Source organism: Chrysoperla carnea, chromosome 2 (genome assembly GCF_905475395.1).
Source record: "Chrysoperla carnea chromosome 2, inChrCarn1.1, whole genome shotgun sequence".
Taxonomy (NCBI): domain Eukaryota; kingdom Metazoa; phylum Arthropoda; class Insecta; order Neuroptera; family Chrysopidae; genus Chrysoperla; species Chrysoperla carnea.
This window is the reverse complement of record NC_058338.1, coordinates 46,770,670-46,795,797: the sequence shown is the minus strand read 5'-3', so window position 1 is coordinate 46,795,797 and position 25,128 is coordinate 46,770,670. Positions and strand designations below refer to the sequence as shown.

Sequence of the window (25,128 nt, the reverse complement as noted above, 5' to 3'; positions counted from 1 at the left end):
ACAATAACAATCAGAGCGTACATTCGTAAGATCACTCGCGTTCGTTCGTAATATCTTCAAAGTGAATTTTGTGATCGCTGGCGTGCCCAAAATATTGTGTCGCGTGCCATTGGCCCGCCATCTCTGAACTAGTGGATAAACAAAATCCCCATAGCATTTATACTTGTTACATATACGTGGATTACACCCTGTTTTTGGGATATATATCTTTAAATTACATGCCAGAATACCATATTTACAATTTTTGGATGATTTGCGACAGTTAATTAATAGAAAATGTATGTTTTAGATAGTAAATTTCAATTTAAAAAACCAATTACACATTTTTATTATAAACTAGATTGATACCCGCCCGCTTCAATGGGCGTAAAAGTAAAAACCACCGCTTTATAGCCTCCACCCTCTCTTGATATACACAGTTTTCAATTTTGTTAAATGTAAAATAGTCATAATTCATTGAGTATATCAGAAAAGTTGGCCATGATTTGTTTGACATTTATTATTTTAAATTTTTACAGAATTCTTTAATTTATGGTTAAAAATGATGATCATAGAGATGATCCATCTATAATCATCATTTTGTACCATAAATTAAAGATTTCTGTAAAAATTTAAAAATGGTAAATGTCAAATTTAATTAAATTTTTTTATTTCTTTAAATATATCTTTATAAATTATGTTCATGTGTTATTCTGATATATCAGCTATATTACTATACATTTTCATTAAAAACCATTCGCTAGTTTTAGCGTGAAAGCGTAACAAACAAACAAACATGCTTACTTGCACATTTATAATATATAGGGATAGGGAATAAATCTTAACCCAAAATAAGGTTCATAGTTGATAAATCACATTCCTGAATTTAATAACAATTATGGTAGATATATTGAAAACATTTGCATGTTTTGTAAATGTACGTACATCAATTTAGTTATAAAGTACATGTCGAATTCAAATGAACAGCACGGTATGGACACACACATAGCTCACAACAAGATTTTCATGAACGATAGAATATTACGAATCTTGTCACCCAATTTAGTTTTAATCAATTTATCTTTTAGTTTCTAATTATAAATAATATAAATAAATGACATCATTTAATATGTTCAGTAGTGCTTTCTAATTTAAATTTAATTTACAGTTCAATTAAATGTATTATAGATCGAGACGCCTGTCATAAAATTATATCATTTAAAATTATACACTTAAATTTTTAATTATAATTTACATTTATTTCTAAATATTGTTAAGTTCTAATTTTGGTTTTAGCGGCTTTGCAAAAATTTATTTGACATAAATCAATAATATTTTATGTCTGTTATTTTGATTCTCTAGTATTACAAATATTTCTTGGCATAAAATAGAAGTTGATTACAAATCTAAAAATTAGCAATCGATTTGGCAGTCGATTAGCAATACTAAAGTCGCGTGAGTGCGACCCCTGTAGTCCACACGACTAACTTCCCAGAGAAGGAAAAATCATTAAAAAAAAGGTCTTGTTAGCCTTCATAGATTATTCTTCGAGCATGTACTGCAGCTTATGCTGGAACGATCATTATCTCCATAGCTAAATGATGTGTTTTATTCACTCTTCAGATTCTGTTTATTCAGTTTTTTATTACCATTAAAAAACTACTCAACTAATTCTGCTGAAAACTTTCAGTTTTTAAATACGGGATTACGCGTCGAATAAGCCCAGTCACGTGTTAATGTCATATGTGGTTCGCGAGATAATCCAGGCGAAAGAAACCGAACGAACATACGAACATACGCACATACGTACACACACACACAGACGATCAAACACACAGATGTTCAAAATATGAGCATAAAAGTGCTGTCGTGATATCATCCAATTGGAATGCTAGTAAAATTAAAAAATAATACTTGAATTCCTTGACTATAAAAGTAAGTGTAAATTAAGTGCCTTATATTTAAATCCGCTATAATAATTTTATTTAATAATAAAATGATAAAATCTAATTTATTAAAATTAGTTTAAACTTTGTATTTTAATTAGAGTAATTGTATGCACAATTCTAAAATAAAATTCAGGAAGATATTATTTTCGATACATATACCAAGATAAAAACGAATTTAATATGTAAAATTTAAAAAAATAAAATAAAATTTTTGAATTAAAAAAAAAAAACACACTTAGAAAATGAATTATTAATATTTCCTGATGTCCACGTTTTAAATTAAAAAGAAAACATGAAATTAATAAAATAAAATGTACATTTTATTTCATATGATTGAATTGCAACGGTGAGAATTATTGGACGATTTCAATCTATTTTTCATAATTACTTCCTCAAATCAAATGAAGTAGTTATAGAATAAGTAATGGACTACTTTTTTCAATCATTAAATTGATTTTAAAATTTTATTTAATGCAATCTTTCAGCCTAATAAAATTTTTGTAAAGTGTGATATTGATTTAACATTGGTTTTTAGGAGCCAGTACCTAAAACTATTATTTCGCCGTATGTTTATCGATTGTAATTTCGGAATTCATTTGGATTGCCTTGAAAAGAAAAACAAAATTAATAGTTCGTGGGACAGTAAGGGGGGGAGGGAGGACTTTTGGCGAATCTACCAAACTTCTCTTTACGATTTTTTTCGAAAGCGCTGCGTTCTCAAATGAGCACGATGACGTCATATTTAAACTATCGATCTGGAAAAACGCAGCAAGAAACTTGTCGGACATCATGACCACTTGATAACTTTAATAACTATTAAGCAATAAAATATTTTGTTCGACAAAAATACTGCACCGCTGAGCTTGCGTACCACCTCGAACATTTCGTAATCAAGTATTTTTGCCTTTTAATACATACGTAGTTCATTTTTGCTGAACTTTTAAATAATTATTAATGTTATCGAGTGATCATAGTGTTCGATAAATCCCCTGGTGCATTATTTCATTTGAGAACGCAGCGCTTTCGAAAAAAGTCTTAATAGAAGTTGGATAGAATCGGCAAAGGGAAGAAACTTACCAAATTTCAAGTATGTGTGTATCATTTTTAAAAGCACCCTTACTGTCCCACGGACTATAAGATGAATTTATGAATTTTTGTAGTACAAAATTGTGAAATTTGTAGACTAGGTAAATCCTTGAAATGCAAAAGAGGACCTAATTTTACAATTAAATGATTTTTGAAATAAATTGCTTTATGCTAAAACGATTCAATCTGATATGTACTCCACAAAAAGGTTTAAATATTCAAAAAATCGATACCTTATATTTAAATTGGTTTTGAAGTTCAAGGGCTTGGCCAAATAACAACTTAATTTTACTGCACCTGTATTTATATTAAAAAACAGTACATATATTTTGGTTTTTATGTTTTTGGTTGACAAAAATCAGTTGTTTTTGATTTTATCATATCATTTAAATTGGGTTCATTTATAATAAATTATTTTAATAAACCAGTGCTGCAGTGGTTGTTAAACTTTTTTTACATTTGTACAATTATTTGTTCTTTTGAATAAATATATTTTAATTACTTACCTTTATCTAAATTTATTACATATTTGTATTAATATTATTTGTTTTGTAAAAAAAAGTTTTTTTGCTTGTTAAAATGATTCTGGTTTTATTTTGAAAATCTTTATCTTAAAATGTTTATTCAAATCTACACAAAATTATTTGTATGTTTTATACTAAGAGTACTGCGTGATTCAATATAATTGAAAAAATATTAAATAATTACACGATGTTGATATAAATAGTGTTTACTTTTTCGAAATCGATAGATTTCGAAGATAGACTAGCGATAATGTTGTACATCTGGTTGATACATTAAAACAGAGATCTTTGAATTAGAAAACCTCTTTCTAAATTAAAGATTAGTCTATTTACCCTGACGACTATTTACCCTTAATTTGAAAGTTTTACTTTATTATATTTATTACTAGCTGTGAACTACCCGCTTTGCTGGGCAACATCCCCACTTACACCCCTCCCTCCACATTTCCTTGCGTGGGATAACAGTTTTGTAATGTACTCGTCATGCTCTTTTATTTGATACCCCACTTAGGTATATTTGTAAATATTCGATAATTCCTTCCCACTTTCTCGCTACACCTTTCTACCCTCCGAAGGTTAAAAGTAGATAAAAACAATAGATCTTTGAAGCTGGTTGTATATCGTGTCAATATTTGAGCTTAATCGATGCACAACTTTTTTTTTTTTGAAGCATATCCCTTTCAACCCCTATTTCAACCCCTTACTCTACTATAATATGGATGTATTATACATAAAAACCTTCCTCTCGAATCACTCTATCTATTAAAAAAAACCGCATCAAAATTCGTTGCGTAGTTTCAAAGATTTAAGCGTACATAGGGACATAGGGACAGAAAAAGCGACTTTGTTTTATAATATGTAGTGATAAATTCCTTTTTGCTATTGATAAATGTTTTGCACAATCCCTATATATTATAAATGTAAAAGTAAGAATGTTTGTTTGTTTGTTTGTTACGCTTTCACGCAAAAACAATAATTAAACTTAACATAACAATAATATAGCTCCTACATTAGAATAACATATGAGCTATAATTTACGAAGATATACGTAATCATCATATATAATACGTAATCAATAATTGAAGAATATCAATTCATTGAAGAATATCAATTAATGATATGAGAATATCCAGTCAGCGGTTTAGGCTGTGCGTTGATTCGTCAATCAGTCAGTCAATCAATCATTCAGGATTGATTGTATAGATATAGATTTTATATGTATAGATATTTCTAAATTCAACATATCAATGAAAAGATGGAAACATATAATATAACGACATTAAATTTATATTTGATTGGCTGCTTGCAATAAATATGCATATATACATAAATTATGGTTTTTAAGAGAGGTTTTTCGCGAGAAATTTCATAACTTTTGGAATAAAGAAATTTTTGTATTTAATTTGATAATACCATAAAATACCGATCTCTTCATCACGATGTGAAAGTATTAGCGCATCTATTACATTTTATTCTAAGAAACACTAGTTACCAATAAAAATGTTCTCGTTTCTTAACTAATATATTTAACTTAATCGAATCTTATTTTTAAATAAGAAAAAAAATAACAAAGGCCTTTGATCTGAATCTTTAAATAGAGATCTCTTTAAAAAGTGCTTTATAAATTCGTTGCAAAAAATAATAAATATAAAATTTAAGAGATTTATAATTAAGATATTATTCGTTCGTTTTTAGAACAACTTATTTTAAGAACATACATAAGTTATAGGTACATATTTATTTTAAAAAATAAATATAAATAAGAATTCTTTTGTTCAAATTTAATTGGTTTAGTGAATGAAAATATTATTAATTTCATATTCGATTATATTATTATAAAAACATTCTAAAATATCAAATATGATATTTTTATTTTGATAAGTTGATGATAATGTTTTGATAACTGATTAAGAAATCATCATTGAGATTATTGTTCATATATAATATAAATTACTTATCGTTTCTATTCAGTTTCAATTATTTATTCAAATTAAATTTTAATTTTATACAATGATCTTGCAATAATTTCTAATTGATCGATATATTTACTTAAATCAACATAACCTAATTCCCTAGAATAGTTTTAGAAAAACACATTACATTTTTACTCGTATATCAGTCCCTATAGGCAAGCAATTATTCTTTATATAAAAATATTTCACTGACCACTGATCGAACTTACAATTAAAGTTATAGAGTTTGCAATTTAAATATTCTACTCCTATTAAGGAGATATCCAAGGATTGAATAATACTAGGGATTTCAATAAAACTTTATAAATACACTTTTTGATTAACAAAATTTTCCAAAAATCACAAAAAATTCCTAGGTTATCGGACTTTTTATTATTTTATCGTTCAAAGTTGGCTGAAAAAATGATGAATCATATAGGTTATCCTTTTCAATTGGATATTTCTATATCAAAAAATCTAGAGAGTGTGATAAAATACTATCTAAAATATTTAGACAAACTTTTAGTTTATAATAATACCATAAAAATATAAGGTTGTCGATATAAAAACAAAATTTTAATTTAATTATGAGTTCATCGAAGATCCATCATTTGATGAACAGAGACGACTGTAGTTAGACGACTGTGTTGATGATTGAAGAACGATATCTATATTATCAAATTTATAAGCCTCATTTGCACACAATAAATTATATATTTTTATAGTTGCGTGGTATTGTAAAACCAGAATAGCTCATTACTTGACTGCAAAGCATGTATTTGGTTTATATGTATCTACCGTGCAATAAACCAAAACTTTTTTACAATACTGTAGTTTTGCAATCACCTTAATTATTCACCATATTTAAGAATCATTGCTATGGAAACCAAATATATTGCAAAATTCGCAACTCCAAGTTACCATCTAGATGGCATTGTAATGACGGATGAAGAAGGTATTGAATTTTATTACTAAGAAAGACTTTGCCTAGCGATAGATAATTATTTTCTATCCTTCAAACATGTCGAGGAATTATTTCAATAAAGAGCCGGGCATATAAAACTTTTACAAATTTCCAAATAACAATGGCAGAGAAATTTTGTGCCTGTATCTGATGATTATCCTTACCAGTTTTTTACTTGATCATAGCGTAATAATTTTTTAAAATTTATATTGAAATTGAAAAAATTCGTTAAAATTCGATCATGAAAAATGAATAGAAATTTAAAAATTACAATTAATACGTTATATTATTGATTATTTAATTACTATTGAAAACATGTTAACGACGATCGTGTGAAATAAAAATTACTTACATTTTTTTTTTTGTAATGTAATAAAAATTTTTATTCAAATTATTACATGCTTTTTAAATTAATATAACACGCAGCTTTATTACGTATTTACGCACTAATTTATGATAATTTTAATTTAACTAGTAAATTAATGATGTAGACCTTATTGAGTATTATTTTATCATTGGTTAAAAAGAATATTATTTGTGTAATTGATTTTCAATAGCAGTTAATTTTTGTACCTTATAAATATTTAAACATATTAAAATTCTAAATAGTTCTAAGAGGTTCTAAATTTAAAGAAGTTTATTCATAATATTAGCTAAATTATAAATTCTATACATAGAAAGTTTTAGAAAATAAAACTTACTTCAATTTTATCGTCTTTATAATTTTTCGGGAACCCTACACTCGTATTTGAAACATATTTAAGAATACTCTCTATTAAACTGCCTTTTTCTTTAAGACCTTTTCCAAACTGAGCCGATTTGGAAGATCATCACCAATTTTTAGTTTTTTCGGGTACGGAACCCTAAATTCGCACTTGAAACATAGCTAAGAAAACTCTCCATTAAATTATCTTTCAAACAAGACCAAAAAAATCAAAATCGGTTCATCCGTTTAGGCCCTACGATGCCACGGACAGACAGACACACACACACACAGCATCAAACTTATAGCACCTCCTTTTTTTAGTTCAAGGGTTAAAAAATGTATGTTAGTATATGATGATACCACTGCGTATTCTCATTTGGGTGTCGTGATCGTGTATAAATTTTTTGGGTAATTAAAAATATTTGAATATTTATAAATTAAAAATTAATTACATATGCTATTGAAAATCAATTACACTCAAAATATTCTTTACTAATTGAAATGAAACTATTATAAATTTTTTGTTTGTCATAGGGATCGTGCGGAGTTATTCCACAAGAAAAAATACAAGTCAGGTATCTCTAATCTGTATAGGAAGATGATGTTCGCAATCGCACAGAATACGTGTTCGAACATCCTTAAAAATTAAAGTAGGGAATTAATAAAAATCTTCTTAAAATACTGTTATTGATATTTTAAAATATTGTTCGATAATCTTTTATCAATACTTGTTCAAACTTGTTATTCGGATAGCGAAATTATCTACCATTCAATTAATTGGAATTGGAAAATAACTTTAATATTATGTTTAACTGTAGTATTGTTTTTACGTAAAGAATTTTTTAATTTTAAAATGAATGTTTTTTGTTTTGTTCATTTTGGTAAAAAAAAAAAGAAGGTGGACATCAAAGTTATATGGTATAGCTCTTAAATAAAAGTACAGTAACAAAGAGCGCGATCTCCATTCTGTTTGGTTTGGTTGTAAAGGTGAATCGAACACAAAAACTATTATAATGGCGAGAGTAACAAACCAAATACACCCTGAGGACCTAAAACAATAATAATCGTGGTCGACCATGGTGTACTTGTTTCAACATGGCTGACTGACATGATAATATTATTTCTCTATGTAATGCATTATTTTATTTTTATTTTTAATACAGAGTGTTTCCACCATATTTGGAGATAGCATTGATTGTAATTAACTCTCTATACTATTTAAAACTGGCAATATTTTTGGTTTTTCTTTGATTCTTTGGACAACTCTATTTTAATAAGCAAAATTTTTTAAGGAGGTATGCAAGGATTGAATAATACTAGGGATTTCAATAAAACTTTATAAATACATTTTTTGAATAACAAAGTTTCCAAAAATCACAAAAAATTCCTAGGTCATCGTCATGAATCATATAGGTTATTTTTTTCAATTGGATATTCTTATATCAAAAAATCTAAAGAATGTGATAAAAAACTATCTAAAATATTTAGACAATCTTAGTTTATAATAATACCATAAAAATATAAGGTTGTCGATGATATAAAAACAAAAATTTAATTTAATTATGAGTTCATCGAAGATCCATCATTTGATGAACAGAGACGACTATAGCCAGAGTATTGACGATTGAAGAACGATATTTATATTATCAAATTTATAAGCAGCACTTGCACACAATATTTTACATATTTTTGTAGTTGTGTGGTATTGTAAAGCTACAAATAACTCATTACTTGACTACAAAGCATGTGTCATAATAATATCAATTAGAATGGTAAAAACCGTGTAAATTTTGTGACGATGAGTATATGTGCCGTGCAATCAACCAAAACTTTTTTACAATACTGTAGGAAAACAATCACCTTAAAAAAAATTAGACTTGGGATTGGAACAGGGATTGAACTCATGATTCAATCCAACCGAGCTATCAGGTGAGATACATTTCTACCATATCTTGCAATATTTTAAGTTTACAAAATAGGTAAAAATAGTTAAATTCATTCACAAAAAATAAGCTTATGCTAGAGGCGAGAAAATAGATCTGAATTCATTTTTAATTTTTATTTAGGAGATATAAAAATCCTGGATCATTCAGTAATGTTATTTGCATGTTTAGAATTACATATATGTTTATTATTTATTAACAAACAATAGTTTTTAACTTCAACAATAATGATATAATTTACATTCCACGTTTAAATTACCACTTTTTACGTTTTGCTTACAAATATTTAATTTGGAGTCGTTAAAAAATTTCAAAATAACACATTAAGAAAAATTAGTTATTTTTAAAATTGGCATAATCCAATTGGCTAAAGTAAAATGTGCAAAAATTGTAAAACATTTTACAATAAAACGAGACCAATGTTAAAAGAAATATCTTTTCAAAGCTCATTAATCCTTGTTTATTGACGTTTTTCAGAACGTGAGATTAGCTAAACGATGTTGCTTGAAAATCTGTTGCCTGGTGGTGCATTTAAATATGTGAGTAAATAATAAAACAATACAGGTCATGGCAAAAAGCTAGAACGATCATTTTAGACACTTTCCTGACACAACTTTCCTGAGTTTTTGAGAGACATGCATATTGATATATTTGAACAATCAAGAATTTTCTTTCTAGTGGATGTAAATTGAGGGAAACTAATTAACATGTCCCTCAAAAACTCAGGAAAGTTTTGTCAGGAAAGTGTCTAAAGTAATCGTTCTAGCTTTTTGCCATGACCTGTATTGTTTTATTATTTACTCACATATTTAAATGCACCAGGCAACACCAAAAAATTTTTTGGTTTCATCAAATTTTCGATTCGAAAAATTAATTTTTATTTTATATTTCCTCTATCTCTTACTATTCAAAATGTAGATTTAGAAAGAAAAATATGTCCGCTAAACGTTGTATCCGCTTAAGACTTGGTGCTATAATTTTATTGTATAATTTTAAAATATCTCCGAGAAATTTTTCGGATACGGAAGCTTAAACTCGTACTTGAAACCTATGTGAGAACACTCTCTCCGTTAAATTACCATTTTTCTTAGAGCCTTCTCCAAACTGAAATGATTTTGAGGAGCATCGCCTATTTTTTAGTTGTTCCGAGTACGGAACCCTTAACTCGCACTTGAAATATAGCTAAGAACACTCCCAATTAAATTAATTTTACAAAACAACCCAAAAAAATCCAAATCAATTCATACATTTAGGCGCTACAATGCCACAGACAGACACACAAAACGATCAAAATTATAACATTCCATTTTTAGTTGGAGGGTTAAAAATCGGAAAAAATAGCACAGATAATGAAATAAAACCGAGGCGGTTTTTTTTGGACTTTTTTGTCCAAAGATTGGTATTACTTTCAGCGATTTATTAAAAAGTTTACAACTTTCTAAACTATCTTCAAAATTGCATACATTTATAAAATATAGTTTTAATGGTTGTTGAAAGTGAAGGAAAATCTCAATCCTTGGGTTGTTTATAAAATAAAAGAGTGTGGATGTATATATTTTCTGTTACATTGGATTGCGTAGATTTCATATAAAATAACAAATAGAATCTAACAAATAATATTTAATACATTCGATGATATGTATAGTTTTAAAAAAAAGAGGTAATTGTTGTCTGTTTGGTAAAAGAATTTATAGACACGAAATTATTCATACATCATGATTCGATTACAATTATTATTAACCCATTGGCTGTCCCGACCGACCGTTTCTTTTCTCGAGTCGTCATTCATTTAGATATGATTATTTGGTGGGAAAATTGTTGTCTTTCAAATGTAATATTAACACACACACAACCATACGTATCATCGATCCATACCCAAACTACACCATCCATAGCAAACACCACAAAGTCGGTTGTATCTATTTTATAATATTCCGTTTATACTTTTGAGTTATAATATATATTATTTTAACTAAGTATATGTGTGCAAAGTATTTCAAAAGTGTGGTTTTCGACCACTCATTCTCGCTACACAGTTTATTTATTATTTACTAGCATGATAGCCGCCCGCTTCACGAACATAAAAGTTAAAACCACCGCTTTATAGCCTTCACCTCTCTCGATCTCACTCATCCCCCTCTTCGATACCACTCGAAGGAATTGTTTTACACAGCAAAAATATATGCACAGTTTTCAATTTTTTTAAGTGTTAAATAGTCATAATTTGTTGAGTATTTCAGAAAAGATCGACATGAATTTTTTTATATTTAATATTTAAAATTTTTACAGGAATCTTTAATTTTTGGTTGGAAATGATAATCATAGATGGAGCAGTAAAATGCCAGAATAAATTTCTTAGTGAATTATAGTTCATGTGATATTCTGATTAATGAGTTATATTGTTGTACAGTTTCATTCAAATCCATTCGCTAGTTATTGCGTGAAAGCGCAACAAACAAACAAACATCCTTACTAATCTGATACCAAATGAGTGTCGAAACCATTGGATTTATCGAAATCAATCACTTTTTAGATGTAGAATTAACTGACATCTTTTGAAATTATCATATCAGTCACATTTTAAGAAGCTTTTAGCTTTTAAAATGGCTTTTTTGGAGTTTTTCCAAACATCAAACTGTTAATATCTCAAAAACGAAGAAGTTTACGAAAAAATCACAAAGCACCTTTTTGACGTTAAATGACCCATAGTATCTAAAGTAATTTTTACTTGATTCAAAAAATGTCATTGAACTGTTTCTGTGGAGAGTGGGGGGGGGGGTAGTATGAAAATTGGACCAATGGGGTTTCTGGCAAGATCCATAATATTAATCTATAAGCTTTTCTGATCAAGAATCAATTGACAAAATGCAGAACTCAAATTTACCACACTCAACCTCATCCAGAGCTTGTACTATTAAAGGATTCCTTTGTAATAAGAGATTAATGAAAATGGCCAAAAAACTGGAGACCGACAAAAAACCCCACGAAAACCGGAGATTTGGTAGCTCTAAATCCAAAAATCTTTTAAATACTTGGTTCTTTTTTGTGATAGATAAATTTATTTATTTTTTTCAAATATACATTGATTGCGCAATCTAAATTGTTGAATGAATATCTAAATAAGCACGATAAAAAAAATCAACGCATTTTAATACAAAACAAAAAAAAATTATTATTTTATAAAACCATGAAATAATTACCCTTTAGTCTTTCTGGTATGTATTTTCAAAAAAAAACGTATATCAAATTTTTAATTCAGAGGAATTATTCAAAAGAATCGTACAAAAAAATTATTTTAAATTTGTTTCAAATAAATACTTTAGTTAACAAATATTTTTCAGATGTAATTTGAGAAACAAAAAAAAATTATTTAATTTAAATTTTATATGGATGATAAATTCAAAATTTTTTGTTACCGATTAATTTTTGTTTTCATGCTTTATATATTTTAAATCGTTCAGTATATAATTTGAAAGAAATATTCATCACATATACAGAATGTTAAAGAAACTAGAAAAATTTTATAGTTATTAATTAAATATAAGATTCATGAATGATTTTAGAAGTATTCCAGAGTATCTAACGATTTAGCTCAAAACACTTCTTAGTAGTCCGCGGGACAGTCCCCTTTTTGTTAAATGATCAATATATATATTTGAAATTTCGTGAATGGTTTCCTTTTGGCGAATGTACCAAATTTTTTTCGAAAGTTCTACGTTTTCAAATGAGTATGATAACGTCATATTTAGCAGAAGCTATCGGTCTAAAAAAAAACGCAGCAGCGAAATTGCCGGACACAATGACCACTTGATAATAGATAATAAGAGGAATGGTTCACAAAATCAATCCCGAAATATGTAAGAGCGAACAATTACAAGTATGGAACACGAAGGTGAATACGTTGAGCAAAAACTGAAAAACTGTTTAGGAATGAATTGTTAACGATGGGAATGTTTTGATAAATTTAATTTCAAATTAAAATTTTACAATTCCGAATTAACCAGTCATCGTACTTTAAATGTTTATTTGCTGATTTGACACATTTAAGGTGATTGTAAACCTACAGTATTGTAAAAAAGTTTTGGTTTATTGCACGGTATATACATGTAAACCAAATACATGTTTTGTAGCCAAATAATGAATTTTTTTTATTTACAATACCACGCAACTACAAAAATATATAATATATTGTGTGCAAGTGCGATGCTTATAAATTTGATAATATAGATATCTCTTTACACTACTTTAATTATAGAATTGTATGAATGCATATATAATTGTATGGATTGCATCTATGACTTACATTGAAAATTTAATATTATTGTCTCACACATTTAAATAAATAATTATGATAATTTACATTTGAAAAATAATATTTGTGCCATTTGATTTCTTATTTTCACAATTTTTAATGCATTAAGTTTAATTAATTAATGTTTTTCAATAATTTTAATTTGACATTTTCTATAACATTAACATGTAAAGAACTGCAAATTAGTCATAACAACCTCCTTTATCGCCAAAATTTTTCACAGGAATCGCTGGCATCGATTTTATTGTCCCTACCATGACTACGTACACAACGAATTCAAAAAGGCAGACTGTATTCTACCATTAGATTTCTTCTGTTAAAATCGTCCGATTTAAAATTTACTTATATTTAAAATAAAATAAATTACGAAAAAAACTTTTATTTTTACTTTAATCGTTTTGGTTTGATTTAATGCAACTTGCAAATAAAACTGTATAGTATATAGAGAAGACGATTACATATACCTGTATAAAACAACAAATCAACCGATAAAATTGATCGATAATGATAATTAACCAGTTTTTTTTTAAAAAGATCAATCCTAATTGAAATAAAATAAATATAATTAATGTTTTATTGTATTGTAATAAATCATCTTAATTATGATGGGTTTGTTTTGTTTCAATTGTCACATTCCTCCATATTTTGATGAGTCCAATCCATATTTGGACAATTTTTATTAGATATTACTGAGATAGATATTTTTACTAAAGATCTTACTTAGATAATCATTTTTTAAAGATAAATAAATATAAAATTACAAATAATGGTGATTTTTCCAAATTTTGATAGTTGAGACTGGATTCTTATGCAAATTGTTTTGAGGAAACAATTTTGTTCTTGGAAGAATATTTAGATTGAACTCAAGATACTTCAAAGTGTGTTTTCGGAAAAATGGTACTTACCTATTTTTAATTAATTTTTGAAGATGTAGTAGGATTTCATTAACATAAAATCATCGATAACTTAATCAATTTATGTATTCTTTTCTCTTACCGAAGTAACTTGAAACTTTTTTAAATTTATAATTGTTAATGACCAAAATTAGTTTTGGTATTGAAGTCTTGGTCTTGGTTTTGCAAATTTTTCAAGAACTAGTTCTGTAAGACCAAAACTCATACAAGATTTTTACCATTTTTGAAATTAATTAATTATCTAGATAATTTTTCAATGTGCTTTTTGTGCGATGTGATTGTTACATATAAACCAAAAATATGGTAAATGTTATAAAAATGTTATAAAAATGATTAATATGTTTATTTCAAAATCTGTGTTAACTGGTAACAATAATCTTCATGAAGTTGGCTCAATCACATATGTACTAGACATGATAGACATGCGATCATAATAACCAAATTTTCTATTTAAAGCAAACATAAAGAAATTTTCTTTTAATGCATTGATTCGCTTTTTTACACGATTATATATTCCAAATAAGTACAATTTTATTTTCCATCAATAAAATGCATGACTTTAAACTAAAATCAATCTCTTTCATAGAAGTATTGATTTTGTTTATTTAACTTCAGTGATTTTGTATCAATGAATTCATTTTTTTGTAGCTGTACTTGTTCCAATCGTTAGGCATTTGTTGAAAGTATTTTTACTTTATTTCAATATCAAACGGAGAACTTCGAGATGAGGTTGTCATTCGTTTAATTTTTTTCAGTATGTGTAGATAAATGATTAATTTTGTAATGATTATTAAAAGTATGACTCCAAAAATTCTGAAATAATACAATAAGACTCAATCGAAACTTTACAGTTAAAAGCCATGCTTGATGTAAGATCAAAAACAAGATTGATCAAGATCAAGGCGGATATTATTTTTTCAAGACCGAGGCAAAAATTCAACTCTGCAAGATCAAGACTCGATTCTGCAATACCAAGACATTTGCAAAAGCAATACCAAAATTCAATTGACAAGATAAAGACCAAGACAACTATGATCTTGGTCTTTGATATCGCTCATCAATACTTCAAATCCGATCGTATTTCTATAAACTGGCAACCCGAGTGACGGAGAAAATCTCAATTTTCGTTATTACAAGCTATCATTTATCAATCCTCCAAAAGGTAAAGGCAGGTAAAACGAATAATAAAATTTTCGCTCCATTATGGTCTGTACTGACAATTAATCGATTTCCAATCAGTGCAATAAAAACTTGAAACAATAATTCCGTTAACTATGTCGTCGAACAAAAATTGTAGTTAATTAATACTTAAAAAAATAAATAAATACATGTACCACAAAAATAATTGATTAAAAATAAATAATTTGTTATTTTTTAAGTACCGCCATTATATTAAATTTTCGTACGTAAACGCAGATAATAATGTTTTTATTGAAATTGGTCAAAGAATATCCGCACCGCAGTTATTTTCGAACGGAGAATGTAGTTTAGTGTCAGCTGTATAAGAATCATTTAAATTGCTCCACGTTCGGTTGTTTTTTTGATTGTTTATTGATTACAAATAATTTCACTTCGATTATCAATAATAATATTGTGATTTAAAAAAAATGTTCAAAACGGCATTATTATTATTATTAACCAATTTAATGTTGATGTTTTGGTAAATTGAACCTTAAAATTATAAATTTTAGGATACCGTATCAAAATTGTTTATAATATAATTTAATAATCACAATTGTCGTAAATCTAGCTAAGAATAGTCGGCAATCTTAGTCGCATGAATAGACATTTGCTCTCACGTTGTGCACATGCGTTAAATATTTTTAAAATTTGTTAATCATAACCTCTACATAATTTTTGTATGCATTAGCAAAAATAGTTTGATAACGTGACTATTGAATGATGTTTGAGGGTGAAAATATTGAAGTGGAGAAATAATCTAAATAATTAAATTCATTTTAACTAATTTCATCATATTTCTATCACAAGTGTTTTTATTTTACTGAGTACGACTTATATTACACTAACAAAAGTGCACCACAGGCTTAAAAATTTCCGAAGTAATATTTTTTGTTAATAGCATTAGTCTCGTGATGAGAGAAATTCTCACAATTAATGATAGACCTAGAATAAATAAATTTTTAAAACTAAAAAACTTTAAAATGCAATTTATTTTTCATGGGACTTGCCAGATTAAAACTTTATTTCATTCTGTTTAGTTAAAATAATATTAATGAGTGGAAAACTAGAAAACAAAATGAATGGCTTTGGCATTTGTTGAATTTGCGTTTTTTTTTTTTTTTTGAGATGTTGAATAGCGTTTTTTTTAAATGTATTTTCGTATATGAGTAAGTAGTTTGATATAAACTCAATATTGTCCTTTTGGAGCATAAAATTATAACTCACGTGAATATTCTCAAAAAAAAATTTAAAAAATAAAGTTATCTTTTGTACATAAAGTTTTGAAAATAATTTTCTTTGTGTTAAAAAAATTCTGTTACGTGTAAAAAAAAGTTCATTTTCGATTAAACTCTGATAAAGAATTATTATTATTTCAATAATAGTGCGGCTTTTTGAGAGTATAATAATTGACTAATTGCGAAAAAATTTTAAATTAAAATCTCTCGTATAATGAATATGTAAATATTATTTACGTAGATATAAATATAATGTACCGTAATAGGAAATCAACTATTTCCAACATAATAAAAAAATAGACGGTATTTTTAAAATAATATTATCTACACTGACCGGTTCTACCATTGGTTATAAAAATTCATATTTTAATTAAAATTTCATCTTTAACAAGTGAAAACAAACAATTGACTGAGTAATTTGTTGAAATATCATGTATAGACAGTGTTGATTACTCTGTCACATTACACATACATACATATAACTGATATACCCATATAATACATACTATATAATTTGCGCATAATTTGCGCTCTCACGGCTATCTAAACAAACAGTGATGTTTACGAAAAAATGTTTCAAACAAAAGTTGTTTATTTTTTTATAAGGAACATTTTTGTATTTAAACTTTTGTTCTATCTCTAACGGTTTACAAGATGGGTCCTACAGACCCACATTTACGAAACCATTTTTTACGTCATCAGCACGCTATAAAAATTTCAGCTTGATATCTCTTTTCGTTTTTGAGTAATTGTGATAACAGACGGACAGACGATAGACGACAGACAGACAGACAACCGGAAATGGACTAATTAAGTGGTTTTATGAACACCTATACCAATTTTTTTTTCATAGCATCAATATTTTATGTCTTTACCAACGAAGGTGTAAAATTAGGTTAGATTTGGTTTGGAAAGTAACACATTGTGGGTTCGATTCGCGCTTGAGTGTGCTTTTTTCAAATCCAGCAGTGATGTTAAAAATGTTAAATCACTCAATGATATAGGCAGTTTTAAACGAAATGAAACTGTTTGAGAGAGACTGTTTGCAGATTCAGTGCCATTTCGAACGGCCTATATCATCTAATAATTATAATATCTTGAAAACTGTAGCTCATACATTCCCGTATAAATTCGTAATTGGGATACATCAAACAACCATATGGAAACATTACATAACTTTTTCATTCTGTGTCTGTACATTTATACATAAATTTAAATATAAATAATTTTATGTATCTATTTAGATATATAAAACTATACTTTGAATATTTAAATTGTTTTAAAATATTGAATTACCTTAAGAATGAATGTATCTATCTTTTATAATAGACTTTAGCTTTGTATATGTAGTTTTAGATGATTTATATAAAGGTACTTATTTCTAACTGAACATTATTATTACTAACATCTCTAAATATTAATTTTTTTTCGTGTATATTGTGTTCTGTTTCAAGGCGTACGCCTCGCAGTATTTATTACAATAATTTTATCCAATCTAAAAAGTTGTAGATATACTTGAAGAAAAAATTTTTTCGAACAAACATAAACAGTTCAATAGAAATATTCTTTGTATTAGTTTCCCATTTAGCACCGCTCTAGGAAATATTTTATATAATATATTTTTTTGAATTTTCACACAATAATTTCATGCTTTATGTAAAAATATTGCCTGTATTTTTAAATAAATACAGTGGTTTCCTCATTGTCTGAAAATTCATGTTACATTACATTTTTCCTCCTCCAGGACATAGTATTACCTGTTTAGTAATGCCATTTGGTAAACAAAGAATTGATACCAAAAATATTTACGAGACTTTTTCCCTTTTGATCTAGTTCTAATTCTAATTTTCTTACTCTTTTTTTTCGTCGAACAATAATTTCTGATGTATCAGTTTAAAATAAGATTCAAATTAAAATACATTAAAATTTTTTGGTTTCAGCATTATTTTTTGAAATTCAATCATGCAGTATTTTTCGGCATGAACACAGACACGACGAAAAGTACACTCGAATAGAAAACGAAGCCAATAGCTACATACAAATCTTCCACACATTGGTGTTATATACAATTTTTATAACAAAATTTATCATCAAAGTTGAAAATAAGACAAAAATAATTTCAACCATAATACTACCCTACTCGCACATGCCTTATATGGATGGAAACATTTGTTTTTTTTCTTTTCTATGTCATTGTTTCATCAAATATGTTTTCTTTCTGTAAAAAGTTTTTTTTAATTCGGTCCAAGTGAAAATTATCAAAAACTTTCAAAATATGTCGTTTTTTTTGAGATTTCTCCACAAGAGCAATGTATATCGATTTTCAATGATTTTTTTCTTAAAATTTTGCACGTATACCTATGCTGAAATTATAACCACATATTGTTTGAGTAAAAGTCTGGTTATACAAAAATTTTGAGCTTTTAAATCAAACATTATTCCTTACATTACATTCTTAACCGATTTAAAAAATTCTGTAGAAAGCTACATTCAAAGGTCAAAGCCAATAAAATGGGTTGTATTTTACTTTAAAAAAAAATAGGGCTTCCCAACAAAAAATTAAAACCCATGAAATTTTGAAATAAAAAGAAAAAGTAAGGGCTATATTGTGGTTTTTAAAGTTGAAATTGCTCTGTGTAGCGGGTGAAGAACTGCTAGTCTATTTTGTAATTTTGATAATTTCTAAATACTAAATGTTTTTTTTTCGAAAAGAGCCAAATTCCCTTTAACCAAAAACTTTCAAAAACTAATTCGATAATAACAATGCCACAAGCGCTGTTTCAAAATAAATTACAAATCCTAAATTACATCTATTAAACTTCAAAGATTCAAACTAAAAGTATACTATTAAGGTAAATAATAATATAATTTTATATTTACTATTAAAACATGAAAAAAAAATTTTATATTTTATCTTTATCATTCAACAATCGATTTTCAAAGATCAATAACAATGAAATCAATGAAACAGAATGAGACAGAATTAGTGTGCGCGTTTATGAAATTATGATAAAGATGATGACGGTTTGATTTCAATGAGAGAAATGAACTTTCACCTATAAATAGTCTTAAATAACTAGGTATTATAACAATACTTAAGACCCCACCTACAATAACTAATAATAATATATTATAACCTTACATAGCTATCAGCTACAACTACATTCAGTTAAAGTTAGCTTATTGCTTGCTTAGTTTACTTTAACTAACATATTTAAAAAAAATATAACTTGAAATATATTTATTACGATAGGTTTTCGGTATTGATTTACTGGTTTGACTGAGCTACTGTATTGATTTGACCTAAATTAAATTACAGATCGTGTCTAATAAAATATCGATTTCATTTAAAAAAAATTATCTTAAGGTTTATAAAAACTCAATATTTTCTATAATAATTAATAATAGGGAATATTCATGCATTTTTTTTATATTTTTAATTCATTGTTTACACCGTTATAACAAAGTAAAATATATAAATACTGCTTAAAAATGCTGTATTTAAGTGTAAACAAATATTTAAAATACATTATAATTTTGAGATATTTAAACGCAGTTTTTTGGCGCTCTCTGATGATGACGTATAAGTACGTGATCTGTCAATTGGTGACAGTTCAATGTAAAATTTACACTTTAAAAAAATGAATTAATATCGAAAGCAATGGGAAAAACAGTTTGTCACGTAAGACATAAGAGCTTTGTCACGTAATACAAAACGGGCGGACTTAAGTTAGTTTATAATAAAATTTAAGGATAAACGCCGTGGAATCAAAATTTCAATACAACAACTGTTTATTGAGAACTTTAAGAAAACATGTTAGCTACAAAATATTATCAAATTTTATTTCGAACCATGGGAAATATGAGAAAACTTTAAATTACAAACTTATTTCTTATACACATATTAAAATTACCAAATAGTTTCTTTGATTATCGAAAGTATTCTACAAAGACAGTAATTTACTTTATTCGAGTATTTTCTGCAATATGCTGGGAACTAGATGAAGATGGAGCTTTAAATGGCTGAAATGAACTACATAGGCTTAAATGAATTGTTAATGGAAAATTTTTACGCTTGTGCCAAGACCTAGATTCTATTATCGTTATGCTAATTTCTAATACTGAAAATAAAATTTCAAACCGTTCTTGGTTATAAATAAAATAAGTCGTATTAAAGTAATTCCTTGTGTTTATTCAAAAATATAAATGGTTTTGTGCTGTTTTAAATATACGAATCTTGACTTGAGTGAATTGAGGAAAAAAATTTAATCGTCGTGTACTTATTTAAAGATTATATTATTATATGAAATCGATATTATTTAAAAGATATATTCAAAAAATTTCCTATATTTATGTACAAAATTTATTGTTTCACTGATTATTTTAAACATTTTAATGAGTTTATTGTTTGTATTTGTGTTGTTGATTTTGAAAAAAAATTGTTTGTGTTATTTTCTCACAAAAATTTAATATGATATTCGTTAAGAGTAATAATTTTATAGGATTCCGTACCATTATTCTATTGAACAGGTAGCTAGTTTGCGATTCATCGCTACCGCTTTCAAGATTTAACTTTGTATTCAATCTAGGTAGTCAGATTAAGCTCGACAAATGAAAACTGGCATCAAAGACTCACATGTAAGTGACATAAGAAAATGTCACTCTTTCGTTTAAAGTTAATGAAACAATAAAAATAAATTGCCATAAATAAAATTTAAAAATTGGAAATATGTAGAGAACAGTGAAATTTGATTGAATACTTGCGTAAATGCTTCCATGAAACGCCCGGAAGATAATGAGTATTTCATAGGAATCGATTTATTCTTCTAGCTAACTTAAAAGTTTTAGCTAGCTTTTATAATACCTTGTCACCACCGAAGAAACTACTTACTATAAAGTAGGGTTCTATTATTATAGAAGATGTCCTAGGCCAGGGACTGCAAACCTTTATCTATCAACGTGCTATTTTTTCTAAGAATTGCTTAATGAAGTCAAATAATTTTGACTCGTGATTATTGATATTTGCAATTAATTCTTCCTTAAAGACGTTTCGTACGCTATATCGAGCAAAAATAGCTAAACGTACAGACTTAGTGACGTCAGTGCTTTGATCTGTTACATTTCCGACCAGTTTTAACATTCTTTCTTTGATTGTATTTTTAGGTAGAGGAGTATCTTTGATGTGCATAATTATCTAAGCTTTATTTTCGGAATCATCAAAAAGTGAGAGTGTGCATGCTAACCAGGCTTCATTCAAAAACTTTTACTCTTAAAAAGTATTACTATGCCGAGCAATGAAATTTGCAGCCGTAACTTATAAGTAACTTATAGCGCTCTGGGTATAATTATTAGTTCATTTTACTCTGGTTCGCTTTTTTGACTAGCGGATTCGTCTACTATGTAACTACAATAACAACGAGTGCGCGTTCGTAAAATCACTGGCGTAATATGATACTTCATAGTAAACTTTATGATCGGTGGCGTGCCTATTTGTTCGTCATCCCAACCCTAACCCTAAGATAATGATAAAGAATTAATTTCGGTCAGGTGAATTTTGAACGCCTATTCTTCTCACAATAAAATTAAATATTCAAATCATACAATTTTTAAAACATTGATTAATTCACTGCAAATTTCCCGAAAGTAACGCCTCAAGGTATTTCTACCAATAATGCACCAGTAGATTTATGACAACATTTCAAACATTGTGACACCAATAATTATTTAAAAATTGTAATTAATTGATTTTAACTCTATGAAATTTCTTTTTTAAACATTTTCAATTTGTAGATAAAAATCATCAAACACTTACCAGTTGGACAATCACATTCGTATCTTAATTTATCAATTTCACGACACTGTCCACCATTTTGACATGGACTTGGTTTACATGGAATATATGCCGTTTCACAATCTCTGCCTGTATAGCCCGCATCGCAAACACATCTAAAACAGAAACAAAAACACAAAATATTAAAGTATGTATTATGAACATCCATTAATTATTCTTAAAGATAATTTTTCATATTAATTTATTTTATTTGCACTCCACAGTTGTCGCTTATTGCTAAATATGTATACTTTAAAGTATTATAATAATAATCTTAATAATTTTTGAAAAAAAAAAAACTTAAAATCGCCACCTATCTTTTATACAGAGGGCAAAGTGATACTGAGAATAAAATTCTAAAAAGAAATTTTCTTGCAGTTTTTGATAGTACAAGTGATATCTCAATGAACCTAGAAAGAAAGGGGACGAAAAATGATGCGGAATAGATTACGAAATTTGATTTTTCGAGGTTGAATAATAAATCGAATAATACATGATTGGTATTCGGTTAAATTTTGTTGAGTTTGTAAAGCACCTGTTCATGAAACGTAAAGATATGTTGAAAATTTCGAAAACCATTTACCAATAACTTCCTATTCGCTCCGAGCGTGAATTTCGTTTCCATGACAACGATACACTACTTTAATTATAGAATTAATGGATGCATATATAATTGTGTGGATTGCATTGAAAACTTACATTTAAAATTTAATATTCTTGTTTCACAAATTTAAATAAATAATTACGATAATTAACATTTGAAAAATAATATTTGTACAATTTGATTTCTTATTTTCACAATTTTTAATGCATTAAGTTTAATTAATTAGTGTTTTTCAATCATTTTAATTTGACAGTTTCTATATCATTAACATGTAAATAATTGCAAATTAGTCATAACAGCCCACTTTATCTCCAAAATTTTTCACTTAAAGCGCTGGCATCGATTTTATTATCCCCACCATGACTACGCACACAACGAATACTGTGAGTAATATATGCATCTAGACAATTCTATAATTAAAGTAGTGTATCGTTACCATGGAAACGCCTCCAATAAAACTCACGCACGATGCGAATACTGGGAAGTTACAATAACTTCCTATGCTGGGAAGTTAAAAAATTGAAATAGGGCGAGACAAACATATTTGTAGATAAGATTTTTCGGCCTTGTTTCAGATTCGTATTAAATTCAATATTATATAAATTCAAAGAAGAATGACTAATCTACATTTATTAAATTCTTTCGTTTTGTAACAATTCTGAATTACTGATATGAATGGTGTCGAAAACCAGGTACCGACCTATCTGATATCATACTATCAATATACAGTGGCAATAAAACTTTAATAGTAATAATTTCAAAATATAATAATGTATCTCATTAATATATTAAATTAGATATTATTAAAACTAATTTAAATTAATAATAAATCAATAAATTATATTAATATTTATAAAATATAAAGATAAAATTCTGTTTTGTAACATAAAATTTAGTTATAAATAAATCATTGACAGAATTTAAAAAAATAATTTAAAAAAAACTCTCATTAAATAAAATTATATAATTAATTATTAATAATAATCTATTTGTAAATAATTAATTTGCAAACACTTTTTTTAACTACTTGCTTTATTACAACAAAACAGATTAATAAAAATTATTTTAATATTATTTATATTTTATGTATGGCATTAAAAATTTTATTTTTATGTTTTCTATTTAATTTTTTTTTTTAATTCAATTAATTTCCAACTCATTACAAATTTATTAACTAGTATTTCTGATTAAACGACTTTTAATTTGATTTGCTACTTTAAATTAATTCTTTAAGTTTAGACAAAGAAGAGATATAGACATTATCATTACAAGAATTAAACCAATATATAACGTTCAAAGCTAAAGATAAGCAAATACAGTTAGGTTAGATTAGGTTCGAGTGGCTGTCCTGGGGTGGGACACACTTAGACCATAGGGTCCGTTGTGATACCGAAAAAGTGTTGGCCCATCCCCGACCACTACTCCATGAACCATTTGGAGCTGTTTAAGAACAGCAGGAGAGCTTTGACGTCAAAGGACTCCAGGTCGGAGAGGTCGTCAAAGAGAGGCTGGCTCAAGTAAGTCCATCTCCTCATGACAAAAGTTGTTCTTTTGAAATCGGTTTTCTTTTTGTTAAAATTTTTTTTTATTCAATCAACCTTAAATGAATTTTAATTCACGTTTCTTTCATTACACTCCGTAATTAAATTGATTGATAGCGAAACTTTAAACCAATTCGTAAGCACAGTAGCTTATTAGGCACTAGGCGGAGTAGGAAACTTCCTAGGGCCCCGCAAGGGCAAGGAGTCCCGGGTGATTTACGCAGAGTATAAAAAAGGGCAGAAGTGCACACAAGTGGGCGCTTTAGTCATTTACGAAGAAGAAAACGCCACTGTCAGATTTTCACATCGCCTAGGGGCCCCAGATAATTGCATCGCCTAGGGACCCCGGCATGGGCTAATCTGACACTACGTGAGCTATAATATAGAAACTCGTTTTATATAAATCG

The 25,128-nt window shown here is 27.5% G+C and overlaps 1 protein-coding gene across 1 annotated transcript in view; it reads right to left on the bottom strand.

Annotated features, from left to right (window-relative positions):
- Positions 1-25,128, bottom strand: part of LOC123293808 (neurogenic locus Notch protein) — a 216,959-nt gene that overhangs the window by 24,813 nt on the left and 167,018 nt on the right. The window contains exon 5 of the mRNA XM_044874742.1: positions 22,559-22,692. Coding sequence (XP_044730677.1) covers positions 22,559-22,692 — 134 coding nt within the window. The remainder of the gene's footprint in view (positions 1-22,558; positions 22,693-25,128) is intronic.